This window comes from Amblyomma americanum, chromosome 1 (genome assembly GCF_052857255.1).
Source record: "Amblyomma americanum isolate KBUSLIRL-KWMA chromosome 1, ASM5285725v1, whole genome shotgun sequence".
Classification (NCBI taxonomy): Eukaryota; Metazoa; Arthropoda; class Arachnida; order Ixodida; family Ixodidae; genus Amblyomma; species Amblyomma americanum.
The window spans coordinates 22991489-23008550 of record NC_135497.1 but is presented as its reverse complement, the minus strand read 5'-3'; the positions used below and the strand labels follow the sequence as shown (position 1 = coordinate 23008550).

The 17062-nt window shown below is 43.6% G+C and overlaps 1 protein-coding gene across 1 annotated transcript; it reads right to left on the bottom strand.

The window, feature by feature from the left end:
* Positions 1-3264: 3264 nt before the first annotated feature.
* Positions 3265-15902, bottom strand: wus (TM2 and DnaJ domain-containing protein wurst). The gene is made up of 3 exons (XM_077644123.1): positions 15282-15902; positions 10854-11317; positions 3265-6363 (listed from the first exon to the last, which is right to left on the bottom strand). The coding sequence occupies exons 1-3, from the start codon at positions 15664-15666 to the stop codon at positions 6130-6132; spliced, it is 1083 nt and encodes a 360-aa protein (XP_077500249.1). The 5' UTR covers positions 15667-15902; the 3' UTR covers positions 3265-6129.
* Between the last annotated feature and the right edge of the window lie 1160 nt (positions 15903-17062).

Here is a 17062-nt window from a genome sequence, read left to right as displayed (position 1 = left end):
TCATATAGCGGAAACCTGAACGGCGCTGTAAGGGAAGGGATAAAGGAGGGGACTAAGAGAAGAAAGGAAAAAAAGATTTATTTCTTAAAAAGCGTTTGTGCGCATATTTCTTCAAAGCAGACCCTACCGCGCGTTCATGTTCTCGCCAAGACCCTTGCTGCCAACCATCTGCTTCAGGGAGCAATATAACTAAGTAATCGCGGTTGAAGCGTACGGCAGCTGGTGACAGAGTCTCTGCCCACAACAGGTGGCGCCACTAGAACGGGCGCCACTTCTGGCCTTCGGAGCCATTGTTAGCAGCATCCGCGCGCAGTGCGAAACGCTGCTGCGCAGCTTGTGTATGAACGCGAAGTGACTCTTAAGCAACTCGGCTTTGATACGGATGTCATGCGTATTGCTGAATATCTAGAGGCAGTATCCCTGTGGTCTAGTGTCGAAAAAAATAGACGCGCTTGTTACATAAGGGACACTTCGCGACACAACTGCCGGCGTTTTTCGAGGAGCTGTCTAGCGAGTTCATGCTGCTTTCAGGAGAACGGAAAGCTAATGTATTGTTCTACGAAAAAATAAACATATCACTAACCCCATACGCCAGTTTATTTCATTACCAACAGTCGGTGTGGCAATGCCAGAACAAGCGTACATGCCTGTAACCTTTCTCACCTTCTACAAACACAGATGCATTGGGTCGAATAATCTGCGCATTTTTAGACCATTGCAATAAGTGCTTCCTGGGCGTCGGCACAGTGCTCACTAAAATGTCGTGCGTACTTGGCGCTAGCACGGTGGAAGCGGCAACGGAGCTTTTGCAAAAGTTTTCAGAGGAGGCGCTCCTACAGAATTAAAACTCCGAGCAGATTTGTTTTACTTAGCAAGAGACACGGTCAAGCGTAGCCAACCTTCTGAAGGGGCCTTGAAAAACGTCCATATTTCAGCTTGGAATGTTAAGCTGGGATGTTAACGCAGGATAAAGTAAATATCTGGGCAATCGGCCGGCGATCACGCGCACGTTCGGTTGTAAGTTGCGTGCGCAGTGCTGAGCAGTGAACGTTCTCAATAGCTGTGAACACATACATTCCTCCATTCGGCAAAAATATATCGAGCCCTAAAAAGCAAGCTTTCATGGCATTGACTGAACTGACCGAGCGAACTGAACGCGCAGGTAGCTGACAGCAGGTTTGTTGACACATTCGAGCCGATGCGGGCAGACTAAGGGAGAGGAGTAACTGAGCTGGTTGAACGCAACATTTTCCAGCACCAACATGTTCTATGCGCACTCACATGAAGTTTTTGCGCCGTCCGACAGCTAGTTAAACAGCGAGGGCCGGAGAAGAGTCTTGCAGCCGGGGACCAGCGCGCGCCAACAGACGTCGAAACGAGAAGGCCCGAAGGCCGGCGATGGCGGAATGGTCACGTGAACAAATAAGGCAGTGCCCATGCTTTCGCGCTGTAAAGAGTCTATAATCAGATTTCTGGCGTTCCAGAAAGTGCTGGTACTTCGCGTACAATGGCTTCTTCGGGGCACGTCTCTGCAACGTCGGCGTTCGCTCCAACAAGTCATCCCAGACATCAGTTGACCGACAGCTGCGGATCAACGATGCGTTTCTACAAATCCATATGCGCCTGATTCTGTGGGTTTTCGACAGCGGCATGCGCCGTTCCACGCCTATGCATTGAAGTACAACGCAGCGCACCTGCGCACAGAACGTATCAGCTGCACTGTATTGTCTGCGCGCTGTCGGCACTTTTTAGCAGCACAAAAGGAGGAGAGCCACTTGCATGCAGCTAGGCGACGCATTCCACTGACTGTCGCTTCGTTGGGGAGGGTGTCATATGGCTCTCTTCTGCTGCCCTATGCGGGCACCACTGCTAGCCAGCACGCATTCCACCTCTTCAGCAGGGGCGAGCAAACTTCTCACAGACCGTGAGCATATCTTCGCTTTCGACGCTGCCACTGTCTGGCGCTCACCGCGCTTTTTCTACTACTAGATGGTTGCCCTGCCGGCACACATGCACGGAAAGATTGCACTTGTAAGCCATCGAAGCGCTCTTGGCCAGTGGTTATCTAGTTTCAATGCCGCTTTTTTTTTTTTGGGGGGGGGGGGGGCACCATGTTTTTTCTGGGGTGGTGTCATGGGAGCTGAAACACGCTCTTTGAACTGAAGCAGAATTGACATCTGAGCTAGTTGGTTTTTCATTTTCAAAAATTATACAAAGCGCACTTAGGACAACAGACAAGGGAGACCAAACAACACAAGCGCTTATTTTTGAACACGCTCTTTGCTTTCAGTGCTTGCTGGAAGCGCGAATTTTTCGACTGCGGGGGTAAATTTAAGGCGCCTCCTCATTCGCTATTGGAGCTCATTTCGCGGGTCCGTCGATGAAAACTAATTTCTTTCTATACCAGCATATATTCATTGTAATGTTCGGATTGCGGTTATGGGGTTCTGTTAGAATGTCACATAGGAGGGTTTCCAGCAGCCGGCGTAGTGTTGCGAACGGCCTTGCTTAATCAAATAAATAATAAATCAAAAAGTGGAAGCTAGCGGTGCACGGGACTAATCTAATGTGACGGTGGAGTGTCGACTTGTGAGACAACCTTCAGCAACCAAATCGAGCCACTTGCCACTTCGTGTGTAGGGCGTGCAAACAGTCCATATACATATATACCCCGTGGGAACACTGACATCCAAGGGATGTCACACTAAACCCACTAAACATTCTCACACTAAACATTTTCGGAATAAATTTGTTGGTTTGCATAGCATGGGTTAATAAGGTGTCTCTCAAGTGGTGACTGCCATTTCTTGTACATGTACAGTCATGCACCATTAATATGACGCCTGTTAACATAGACTCTGGTTTGGTTTATGGGAGTTTAACGTCCCAAAGCGACTCAGGCTATTAGAGATGCCGTAGTGAAGGGCTCCGGCAATTTCGACCTGGGGTTCTTTAACGTGCACTGACATCGCACAGCACACGGGCCTCTAGAATTTCGCCTCCATCGAAATTCAACCGCCGCGGCCGGGATCGAACCCGCGTCTTTTGGGCCAGCAGCCTAGTGCCGTAACCACTCTGCCAATGCGGCGGCTAAACATGGACTCTAATTATGTACAATTTTTGGGGGGACCAAACTTTTTCAATGTGTTCAAGGGGCTTCAACCTGCACAATATGTAAAAGATAATGGTGACCAGAATAATGCGCTTCACCCTGCCAAAGTTTCATCCAATTTCCACCTCATTGACTACTACTATCCACAGAAGCGTAGTTACAAAGTGTTTTTATTTCCAATTTTTTTTTCATTATTCATTATTATGAATGACTCGCTTTGTCGACAGTTTTGCTCAGGAACCGAAGTGTCTGTATTAAAGGACTATAGGCACCTAATTTTATTGCGCGTTTTCTTCTGTCAAACAATGCGTTAGACATTAGAATACATGGACTGCCGGGTGGTATTTGCCTACAACCGCTAAATAATTTATAATTAAATTTCTTCTTTCATGCTGTTTCGGTTTCGACTGAACGACGACTGTGACGTCAAGTTGATGTTTTGGTCATGTGAACCACTAGAAAAGCTGTAATATAATTGCTGATATGTCATTTTAATTCACTACATTTAATCCAGCCTCTTCCAAGACCTGGAATCACAAAAAATGATCTGTCAGTGATTATATTAGTTTTTTTTCTAGTGGACCCCATGACCAAAACATCAACTTGACGTCACAGTCTTCGTTTGGTCGATGAAACCAAAACAGCACCAAGAAGAAATTCAATTATAAATTATTTAGCGGTCGTACACGAATACCACAGGGTGCACCATGTATACAAATGTCTAACACATCATTTGAAAGAAAAAACACGCAAGCAAAAATTTGGTGTCCATAGTCCTTTAACGAGGCACGACTATAAATGGAATGGTCAAAGGAGCTGCTGGTTGCTTACAACCGAAAACATTATGTGCAGAAAAGCACTTCAACTAGAAAGCAAATTTAACAAGTGCTGAAAAAAAACCCACCTTCAAGCACACTGTATCCACAAAAAAAATGGATGTCAGACACAACAATAGCCCTCCCAGCTTTCACGTACAGCTTAGCATGTAAACTCAGAATAATCACAGACATGGCATGAAGACACACCACATCTATAAAAAAAAATGGAAGCCAAGTACATCAAAATACTCTCTCGAGACTCCTCCTCAGAGTGCCACTCAAAAATAATTACATGTTGGATGGCAAGATAAGGCTATAACCAGCCTACGTAGGAAAGCTGCCACTCCATAAGCTCGAGCACACAATGAAATTGTTAAGGACTTTGCATAACATGCCAACTCTGTCACAGTAAGGCACACCATAATGCAATTGCCACCGGTGATTAGAACTACTGCATTAATGAAAATTGTGTGCAAACAGTATGACAAGACCATGCTCCTAAAACCAGCAATCCCATGACATTGGTGGCAGAAGACTTGAAATATATTCTGAAAAAGAAATATACATATAAATATACATAAAAAAATGTACACTGCTGGCAAACCACATGAGCTTCTACAGCGAAAGCTGTTATAGCTTTGGTTTAGCCATATTGCCCTGCATTCTACTATAACATCTACTGTGTCAGCCATAAGACCTAAGTTACTAAATTCATTAATTTAACTTGACAGAATTTAATTCAATTGCCACAAGTGGCAAAGTGGAGAGAAAAAATCCCCTTCTCCCCATTTAAGGAGGAGAGCAAGTTTAAGAGGGGAGAGAGAGAGAGGATGGGAGGTGATTGGTGGCCTACTGGCTTGGGATGTTATGGCAAGTGGAGGAATGCGCAACCAGAATGTGTCTGCTGCAGTAAGAACCCAGAGCGTGGTTACCGTGGGAGGGGGAGGTTATGAAGAGGTCGAAGGAATGCAAAACTCAAGGGTGATTCCACAGCAGAATGCCAAACCAAAGCTATAACAGCTTTCGCTGATTCATGCGCTAAGCAGGTAAGCCTAGCTCTACAAATTTTTTCTTTGTATTCCTCATACCTCCAAGACCCCCAACAATGTTGGCAGTGCACAATGAGACCAATCTGGCCACTGCACACAGGTACAGCAAACTACTGCTCCTTCAGCACATGATTAGTTTTGCGTAATGAAGGGCACTTTAAGAAACTTGTTACCTATAAATACGTTCACGTTCTTACGTCAGATGAGACTGAGTGAAATTAATGCCACTATCTTATTTAAAACATGTTTAATACCTTCCTGCACTTAGACTAAAATCAGCTGTTAAAGTTTGTTTTGATGTGCCAACAACAATTCTGCTCACAGCATTCAACCATAGCATTTGAGCAACAGAATGCCAGTGTTAACCAGACGGACAATGCCTAGGAAGGCTAACTCTTGAAGGCATTACAAAAAGGACTACAAGCTTTTTGGTTTGGTACACCAGCCTTTTTAGCCGACCAACAATTTTCAGTTATGGCACTGCTGGTCTTGTCTATCAACAATAAGATCGATAACATTAATGCCTAGACTCTAGAGTTACACACGTAATTCTGCTTTGGACATCACAAACAGCATCGACACTTGAGCAAAACAGCAGGTTAAGGCATTTACAGAATGTCTGCTTTATTCAAACCTGAACTCTTCACTGCAATAGCACATCTATCATGCTTCCAGCCTTCATAACAACTTTGCTTCAATGCAACCAGAAAAACAGCAATGAAAGACTTGTTCAGTAGTCCAGCATGCAGAAATTGCACTTTTATGTTAAATAAAAATCTTTGGAATGTCAAGTTCACACAGAAACAGAACAATTTAACACAATAATGGACAAGAAGTACAATTTAAGGCACATTCACAGCAAACAAAAATTCACAACTTTTTGTGCTTTGGCAGCAGGAAATTTAAAAATGAGTGTAGATGCAAGCTGCAAGTGAAGACAAGTGGTGTGCGACCCGTAACCTTGTGCTGATGCCGACTTCATGCTTTGTTACCTTAAGAACTCATTACAAAAAGGCACCATTGCTTGCACATATCCCTCATATCCCTTTAAAGTAAAAAAAAATGCCATAAAAAAAAGTGCGGTTCCAAGTAACAGTCTGCTATGAATGATCACATCTAGCAGGTTTAGATCCATGAGCAACATCTGATATCAGAACTCGCTGCGAGAATCATCTGGGTCTTCACGTTCTTGGGCATTCTTCTTCAGGCGCCGTGACTTCAGGTTGGAAAGGACCTCATATGCCTTCTGAATTTCAATGAACTTCTCTTGCGCTTGCGGTTTTTTATCAGGCTCTTTGAAGCGATCAGGGTGCCACTGGCGGGCCAACTTGCGGTACGCTGCTGTGATGGCTTCCTGTGTAGCACTGGACTGAACACCAAGCACCTGGAAGTCACACCACAGAATACACTGTAGGCATAACATTCTACACCATCACGCTTATCAAGCAGAGTGGTGCCCAAGCAATTCAAACATAGCTGCTGCAGGGCAGCTGTCAATGCCTGGTGTCTACTAGCGTGCGTGGTGCATAAGAGGCACATGCCTGCAGCTAGACAGCCCTTTGCACATGGTTGTGTGCACTGAGAATTCAGAGCTTTTTCTGGGCATGCAAACAGCATGCCTTTTTATATAAACTAGCGAATGCAGTAAATATTTCTAAAAAAAGAGAGAGCCTGGTAGTATGTCTGCCATTTTCATGCAGACAGGTTTTGTCACCAGTAACATTTTTTTTTCATTTCTAACATAATGTGCATTCTCGAAATAAACAATATGGACCTCTTTATCCCAATCCCTCCAGTAATCAGACAAATCCCGGTGTTTCAATATTACAAAATCCAGCCATCATGACTCTCTAAAAAACTTTGCATCAAACAATTAAATTAACATCGGTGTTTACTTTGAAAACTAGGCTAGTTATCTTCGTTTAGGCCTGCATAAATTATTTAGATAGAGAAACAAAATTTCTGAAAAGAAATGGTGAGTGGAGCCTGAAAGTGCTAGGCATACTCCAGGCCTCTTGAAAGGCTGGAAGGCTGACTGCTCAGTGAACTATGTTTATAAACGTCCCCTCTTACAAACTCTGAATCGACAAGGCTCCTTTACACGATCCGCTATATTAAATATATGAATTCTGTGCCATAGTAGAAGCTACATATAACTGCCAGCCGATACACTGAATAATTACGCTCTGCCCATCACTAAACACACCTAGGTACCCTCGATGTTAAGAGCTAAGCACACTGAAAAAGTAAAAAAGATAAACCCAAGCTAATACCATTAATGTCCAACATGGAAAAAATGCCCACTATATCAAAGGACCATCCAAGCCAATAAAAGCAGCTAAAATATTTTATAAGATAAAGATATGTCATAGGTAAAGTTTAAACATACTCCATAAACCTGGAAAGTACATTCATTACAAATGTTGTTTCAGTTCTTTGCAACCGCATTAAAAAACTGTTAATGACAAAATGGATGACTGCAAGCTAAGCCTGTGTTATTTTGGCAGTACCAAAGAACAGCGTTAATGTTGCTTGAATCCTCTTCTATCTGCTAATCTAAGCTTCTAATTTTAATTGTATAATTTTGAAAATACCCATATAGTATTTTTTATCCATGAAATACATGTGGCACATAACTTAGGTCCTACCGTAAAAACCGGAATATAGGTCGAACTTTTTTTCAAAAAACCATGGTGAAAAGTCGACCCCCGTCTTATATACCGGTCATTGGCGGAAAAAATACGGAAGTCTTGCAACAATGGGTGGCTGAAGTCAACAGCCTCCATCACCATCGCCATCAGCAGCAGTGCCGCCATTTTGCGTTTCAGTAGATGCAAAGCGGAAGCTAACGGCAATTTACCGTCGCCTTCAAGAAAAACACGATTGAGTACGAGGAAGCTCACGGGAACCTAGCGGCACAGCGCGAATTTGGAGTATCCGAAAAGAGCATTCAGTACTGGCGGAGGCAGAAGCTGCGTATTACAACTTGCAGCAACCAGAAGAAAACATCATTTCGTGGGCAGACCGTAGTGTATCGAGAATAGGAAGGAAACGTTGCGCTGCGAGCAAGATCGCTGCCTGTGACTGCCGAATGCATCCGCGTGAAAGCGGCAGAGATCGCGCGTGCCTCTAGACTCACGAGGGCGCAATTCAAAGGCTCGCCATCCTGGTTGCGGCGATTCATGAAGAGGAGGGCTTTGCTCTACGGCGCCGTACTTGCCTGTGCCAGAAACAAACACGCGGGCCGATTGGTGCGCGATATTGTTAAAAAATTTGCCGGGTGTACATACAAGCAGCATTTAAATGAAATTAAATACTGTCACCATTGTGCAACCTTTCGAGTCGCATTTGTTTCAAAGTAAGGATGTCTTTCGGTACTTTTCCCATTGAAAAAAGATCTTTTTCATTTTTAGAATTGGTTAGGGGGTCGACCTATATTCCTGTCCGACCTATAGTCCGGTTTTTGCGGTACTTGAAAAGGTAAGATGCATACCATTCTGCTGAATAAAAACTCTAAATTGGCATTTTCCAAGACAATGCTTAGCTCAAATGCATTTTAGAAATTCATTGCCCTTAATCCTAGAGACAAATCAATGAAACCTGCTGACTTTACAAAACACAAATCCCTGCTTTCAAACATTATTTTAGTTTTGAATAGTCCCTTTGGTTAATTTTATGCAACCCATGCACTCCTAAAATATAATCTCATTTGTGCAAGCTCTCGAGTTTGGTGCCAAGCTAAAGAGTTTTAAAATTGCCTTGGTTCTTTATATAAGCCATCATGTTAAATTATTAAAAAAAGTTTTTATCTATTGTTATCAGATCATTTTTTTTTCAACTAGAAAGTTTCTGTGGAAGCTATATAGCTTTTCTTTGTAGTCGTATAGCTATGCTTGGGTGGAGGCTAACGAGTAATTACTCCCCTATTACAGAGGAAAACTTTCAACTTTTAAAATGTTTAGCATTTCAGTTTTTACATCGACAGATGCTTTTTCGAAAAGTATAAAATAAAAATGGCTAAAAGCTGCAATGACACCTTGATAATCGCACTCTGCACTACAATGTAAGATATTATGTTCATGTTAAGTGCAAAAAAATTTCAATGCACAAGCCATAAAAATAGTTGAAAAAGTTAATGAAAAAGTCCCTTGGAACGTAATATACTTCAAAAGGGTCAAGTAGCACGAAGTGTGGAAAAAATGCTGGAAACGGAATTTGGAAACTCTGCACTACCCCCTCAGCATGCCTATCTTCTCAACACAACCAAGACCTACTAGAACTCCAGACCTTCACAGATAATGGGTCAATATGAGGATTTTTTAATGGATTTATGGAGTTTTAACGTCCCAAAGTAACTCGGACTCTGAGGGATGCCGTAGTGGAGGGCTCCAGATAATTTCGACCACCTGAGGTTCTTTAACATGCATTGACATTGTACAGTACACGGGCCTCTAGCATATCGCCTCCATCGAAATGCAACCGTCGCAGCCAGGATCAAACCCATGTCTACCAGGTCAGCAGCTGAGCACCATAACCACTGAGCCATTGTGGAGGCCCTATATAATGATGTATCATTGCAAGTGCCAAACCTCATTTCCCATTAGGCTACTGAGGGTGCTCTAATCTCCTGTTGGCCTGCTGTTACGAGAACCTTCAGCAGTACTGCCTGGAGGAGTCTTGTGTACTGCAAACAGTGTGGTGATTTTATTCGAGTGTTCTATCCTATACGCGGAGACAACTTTTCTGTGGCACTGCAGTAACAGCTACAAGCGCCAGGAGATGGCACCCACAAGTGCGCTCTTCACACGTGCTCATGAGCCATCCACACAGCAGCACTGGAAGGCGATGGCTCATGCTTGTACTACCTTCTGCTGCGGTGCGACAGAAAGTTGTCCCAAAGTACAGTTGAAAGTTGCTGAAGAACATGATGTCTGCAACTTCAGAAGACTCAACTACACAATTTTTTCCCACTACAAAATAAAACAGGATGCTAAATGCTCATGTGTGAAAGGTTTGTAAACCCACAATCTGAGGCATGAAAGTTTCAGTGCCTGAATATCACTGTGAAATCAATGATGACAGTTTCCTCTATTTGCACTCTAAGATTAGTACAATTAAACGTTTTCCAGTTTTGGCAAAATTAGTATTCCCTGTACAACAAATGTGTCATCTTAAAACCACAATTTATTAATCAAAACTGTGACAAGCAAAGAATTTGAGGAAAAAAATTAAGGTTCAAAGTAATAATATGAAGGCCCCTTCAAAGGGGCTAAATTGCACCTAATTTTGAGAAGCTAGGTTTTAGTGTCGAGTTCAGTCTTTTTGTTTTACTCTTGCATGTTAAGATACTGCATTTGATTGGCAAAAGAAAAAGGGTGGTGTAAATTGCGCACAAAAAGACTTGGTATTAAAAGTGGATTATTTTTCTTCTAGAAGATACCAAAGTTGTAAAATGCTGAAATTGCAGGAACGCTGTGTTGTGGTAAGCAATTTCTTTACCACCAAGCTATACCGTTCATTGAAAAACTAATGTCGATTTCTTTCTGTGAACATATCTTCCAATCTGTCATGAAAATTTCACCAAAACCAGAAAAACAATCATGGGATGAACATGACCATGCTTACTTTAACACAACAATGTGCAAGCATATATGTGTGTGTGGCAGAAAGAGGCAGCACATACCCTCAAAGGAGGCCCTCCAGCCCATTATATGGCCTCCACTGATTTTCAGCACAGAGAGGGAAGGGGGGGGGGTAATCTTATTAAGCTCTGGTTAGTCCCCCTTTACCTACAACCCCAGGTAATTTCATGACAGAAGGTCAAAGGAGATTAACCAAGATGTCAAGAGGATTAGCCAGTAAAGTAGCACTCACCTTGAGGGCATTGGCCTCCCCCTGAGGGTCAAGAGCTTCCATGAGTAGCCGCCAGAGTTCACCCCAGCCATTGTGCCGCAACTGATGGTACATTGCCATCACAACGCTTTTGAAGTCCTGCCACAGGGGGCTGCCAAAGAAGTGCTGGATGGAGTCACGGCACTTGACCTCTGTTCCGTCATTGTCAGTCATACTGCAGTTGAAATACAGCCATGAGGCCCACAAAGAGGTGTAGAGCAGGCCACATGTAACGAACACCGCCAGTCGTTGGTACAGTGGCTTCGCAGGCCGTGGCTTCAAGCGCCAACTCTTGGCATAGTTGTTGAAGCAGTAGCTGGATAACAGGCTGGTCCAGAAGACGCTGTGTGTACTCCAGAAGTAGAGCGGATATGACAGGTACGCCCCCAGCAGTGGCATCTTGAAGTTTCCCGTCTGTTCACCAATGTTGCCCACCAGATGGACACCTGGTATTCAAGTAATAAAAACAGAACAGGATTCAAAATAAAAAAAAACGGAAAAAGCACACAATAAATAAAATAGCCACTTAATTTTTATGCAAGATGGCACTCACCACCTCCCCGTTCAAAGGGGATACCAATAGTACCTATCTATCTAGCACAAAAACATTTCACTTGGACAGTCTTCACATCCAGAAGGTGAGCAAACATACTACCAATTGCAATATCCTGTGCAATAGGCGAATGCCTTCAGCCAAAAAATGCACAAATCTTCCGAAAAAGAAAAACTATCATATTCAAAAGGGTTTTATGTTACTTTTCACACATGCATGTTTGTGAGCCTTGAGCCTGGGAGTTACCCTTTCGGGAAAGTGCCGTAATTTCCGGACCATAGTCCACGGACTATACATGTTTAAAAGATGAAATTTTGCGTCATGAGGACTATATATGTGTGCGGCCTATACATTATTTTTTTTTCCAGACCATTTAAAGCCGGAGAAGCCTACCGGTAGCAATGAAAGAAAAAAACGTGCCCAGAGTGGGCGCCTACGACATGTTACTGTGCTAAATAACATAGCAAAATCAGCCCTGATATGCAATAAACTTCGATATGCAAGCAAATGCTGTTGCGATAGCTATAGCATTTGTGCGAGTGGAAGTGCGAGTGGGTAAGCAAATGGAAGTGTGCAAGTTGGTCATTGAATCATTGCAAGTCGTGCCACAACAGCTTGTAATCAACGGCATCAGGAAAGCCGGATTAAAAACCGCTGCAACAGAGGTATCGGATTCTGACGGCGATAAAGACAAAGACCCTTTCGTCGAATCTGACATGATTGACTTGTTTCATTCCGACCATCCCAGGGAACGTGATTTCAATGGGTTCTATAGGACTGAAATCGGTGCGGTCTAAGAAAACATGCAATTTTACTTCTTGCTTCCTTACACATTGCATACTGCTTGCGGAAAACCTAAAAAACTTATTTTAAGCCAAAATTCGTCCCTGCGGACTATACACTGGGTGCACACTATCTAAGCAAAACTATTTTATTTTTAGTTGAAATTTGACCCAGCGGACTATACACCGGGTGCAGACTATAGATTGTTCAGTGCTACCCACAAGAGCTGAAGAGACACTACCTTGTACATCGGCCGCCCACTTATAGAAAGGCCTGCGCACACCTATGAGTACAACTTCATTAAAATTGCTGGATAAACAACCCTCAAGACCACCTTAACAGCTGTAGCTTTTCTAGAAGAACAATTAGACAAAGAAATTAATCAAAGGTAGTCATGGAGAAATGTTTATGGGAAGTGGCTTCGTGGAAAAAAATATTTCTGCATGGTCAGGCAATGGAGGTCAATGAAAAAAGCCAGAACCATGAGGGCATATGCAAACTCCATTCACTGAAACAAGCACTAACTGACTGGCTAGTGAGGCATAGTGAGGCAAAGTAGGAATAAATTCTTTTGAATGAATCCGCATCCCATAAGCTATACATAAGTATACTAAGTGTTTCAGGGAAGACTAAGTAATTTTCAAAAATAGGCTTTTTGGGGTACAAGTATGGCTTTTGAGGCATGGTATTACCAGTGCTGGTGGACACGGGAAGCCAGTGAATTGTCTTAAGTAGTAAACTGGTTAATTAATTTCTGACAATTAACTTTTGAACTATCACAGCTAGGCAACTGGTTATAATTAGAGATTTGTAGCCGGTAGTGATAGCCATATCACCTTTTAGAATTTTGAAAACGCAATTATTCTCGGCGCTGTGGCTCGACAAAATTTGGCAACATCATGCCAAAATGATGCTCTTTCAAAAAGCATGCAGGCAAGCAACCTTTCCAGTGCACTTAACCAGGCAAAAAAGCCAAATATTGCCGAGCCACAGCGCCAAGGGTAACTGCATTTTCTAAATTTTAAAAACTGATAAGGCTATTACTAACGGCCGGCTACAAACCTCTAATTGCAACTAGGTCCCTATGTCTAATAGTTAATTATTAAAAATTAGTTAACTAGCTTACTACTTGAACGATTCACCAGATTTCTGGCGTCTGCCAACACTGGTACTACTATGCTGAAAAAGCCATATTTTTACCTTAAAAAACCTATTTTTGAGAATTACTACCTTAAAATACCTGGTACACCTGGTCTTCCTTAAAGCACCTGGTACAACTCAAGGCATTGGAAAATGAAAGGTATAAATATTTCATATATCCATGGCAAAATGAATTTAGTTTTTTTCCCTGTCTTTTCTCTTTCACAGGGATTCATGTATTCAAAAATCAGCACCACTATGCTGGAAGGCCTTGTGCAGTTACAGTCAGTGACACTGCCAGATGTTCTTGCTTCTTTTCTCCTTTCCCTTCATTAACTTTTTTTTACGGATATAGGGGATGTTTCACCTTGCTGTTACAGTGAAGCAGTTGGAGGAGAAGAGAGATCAAGTAATTAAACTTCAAAATTGGGGAAGGGGGGGCTTTGAGCCTTGGCTATGTCCCTGCTTCCAGTGCTTCGAAGTACATGTATGTCACAAAAAATTCATTAACTCAGTTTGCCTGATCACAGTAGAGAACAGTATAAAAAATTCCCCTATCAGCTATTCTGCTGTTTACCTCTACGAGGATGATGACTGGAAACAGCCACAAATATAGATGTAAAACATGCACATAGCCAAGCATATTACATTTCTCATGATCTCCCAGCTATTGCAAATGTTCCTGTAACTTGTTTCAAACACATACAAAATTTTGAAGTTGCTAAACCACCTCATTCACCTAGCAGAATGAAAATCTTTTATTAAGGTAGCAAACTTTCCATTACAAAATTTGTTTTCGCATGAATATATGGGGCTGCAGAAGGAATAGAAAGTAGAAAGGATACAAAAGTACCTATGCTGATAAGCAGCTAGGGTAACACTATCTGCCCTCCAAACATGAGGGCTACAGAAAACAAAAAGGTAAAGTTATAAACCCACCACAGTATGCTCAAGGTGTCCAGTTGCATTAAATAACTAAGCTTTGCATGAGAACTTTTCATTACTGTAAGAATTTGCTAAATGAAACTGTATGCAATTTTCAAATCCACTGTCACAGATTGTACACCACTATATACATGCTTTTCCATGTACCTTTATGACAACAGCACTGCTGAACTTGGCTCTATAACATACAAATACAACCAAAGTAGTTCAAAATGTAAACCTAGGTTTTGGGCAACTAAGCTGGTACAACATTTAATTCAAGTAACATACCCTCACAACATAACCTGGCATGACTGCTTAACAACTAAGTCAAGCAGATCATAGGTTCAGTTTGCACTCGCATCACTCCTACCTCAATACAGACAGTTCTGAAAACACCCATTCAGCTCAATGGGTACCAAAAACCCAGATCGTCGACATGCAGGATGCAAACGTGACCCATCTTCAAAATGACGACCATTTAATGATGTGAAACAAGGGCTAAATTTTTGCAGAAGCACGATTTTTAGTCGGCGGCGTCTGTCACAGGTAAGCACTGTTTTAATGCAGCTTTAGACATGAGCACTGCAAAAATAGCATTACTGGTTGCCAACCTAGCTTTTGCACCATAAGGTTCAAGATAATTACGACTGCCAGGTGATGCTTGTCTCCAGGGGAACAGCGCAGATGTCAGCCCTGAATGACGCTATCTTCAGATAAGAACTACCAGCTGTAAATACTTAAATGTGTGGCGTATGTTCTCATGCTAAAGAAAAAAAAAAAAAAACAGCAGCACTTTTTTCCACGAAATGCTAGAGAAGGCATGTTTTGGTCACCTAACCTTTAACTAAGCATTTGAAGGTAACTGGCTGTTACGCTTCACTATCCAATACTTAAGCTAATTACGTCGCTTTTTAGCTCTTCAGTGGGTTCTGCCAGTTTCAAGCACATATACATATGAAACAGACCAATTCAGAGAACGCTATACGAACTATACGAATGGTACTCACCAACGGCAACAGCCAAAGGCACTGGTAGCATGGCGAGAGGCATGTATTTCGGTGGAATGTGGTCCACTGGTAAGGCATATAAGATCATGTAACCCAGAGCGTCCGCAACAATCATCTGGCCGATCGACCTGACAGTGCTTGAGGGCGGCTTAGCATGTCTGCGTATATTTTCTTTCAGCTTCTCAACGGCCTCCGGATCACTATTGGCGTACTTCACGTAGTCCGGAATTTTCCAAATGTCTCTGACCCAGCCAAGCCCAAAGTAACCACCTAATGTCATCCACCACACAAAGGCTTGCCGGTCGCGGCGAAGGTAGAAGTGATGTGCGCCTAACCAGCCAAGCGTAAGCCATAATAAATATGTAACAAGCAAGCTTTTCGCCATTGCTGGCCACGCGCGCACTCGTACCGGAGGTTTTAAATTACCTTTCAAACTGAACAGCGTCTGTTTCACTGGTTTGCAAACAAGCCCTACATCTGTCGGCCCGCTGACACTGGGGCGAAGCTGCAGAATCTAGACACACGTAGCCGGCGCAAGCCTGCGTAATCAAAGAGCGAATCGCGCGCGCACGCCGCCGTTCTCCTTACGTCCACCCTGCAACTTGCCGTCGGGCTACCTGCACACGTCGAATATTGGGCTGGAGAGATTACAGCTTTTCTTACACGAGGCCTATCATGGAGCGAATGGATAGTCCACGACATGCACTGCTGAATTAAAACGCCAAGTGCTGCCGTCACGCGGCAACTAAGTCAACCAACGCGAGTGGAGTTTTTCAATAATTGGCGCGAAGTTTGAACAGCGCACGTCGCAAGTAGGTAGGTAGGCTCTGGCTCCCTGAATTTCACGAAGGACTCAATGATCACATATCATGATCTCACCAATCATTTTAAACTAGAGAGGAGAATTTTCCCCCCTCCAGACAAAAGACTTACTAAAGAACAAGAGGTTACGTGGCGTCGTCTACAGACGAGATCGATACGCACCCCATCACTCCTCGCGCACATTTATCCAGATCTTTACAACCCAAACTGCAAACACTGTGGCCAACGTGCTACCCACGATCACATCCTGTGGGACTGCAAAATAGAGCCACCTCCGGGTGATCTAGTTACAGCTCCTTCTCTCGAGCGGTGGGAGACCGTGCTGGCTAGCTCTGACCCCAGAACGCAAGTTTTGGCGGTGGAGTGGGCTGACAAAGTCGTCGAGGGCTATGTACTCTCGACCACTTAACGCGACCTCTTGCCAAGCTCTTCCCGGCGAATAAAATGTTTTACAATCAATAGGTAGGCAAAAATTTTATTGGTTCATGAAGGAACCAAGTGAGGGGGGGGGGGGGGGGGGGAAGAGGAAACAGGACGACGATGGGCCCTCGGGCCGCTCTAGATGGCCGGGCACTGTTGTGCTTCGGCGACCTCTCGGGCCCAGCACACTGTCAGATGATGCATCTCCGGCAGCGAGCTGCACAGAGCAGCCTCCCATCGCTCCTGATGTCCTGACCATTGCCACGGGGGCTTGACCGAAGAGGGCTGGCACTAGAATGAAAGGCGCTACAATCCGGCCCCATGTATACCTCGTGCTTGCATGGTGACCCGCGCTGGGAAATTCTTTTCTTATCTATTTAATGAGCCAAACGCGAGGAGATGCATGCGTACGGTACTCAACGGATATTTTAAGCATTTGTGACATAAGGCCCGAGCATCAAGCTGTACGACAGTCGGCGACGACAGAATCGGCACTCGCCTCGGCTGCCGCTAAGTGTCGTGGCCACATGTATGCCCGC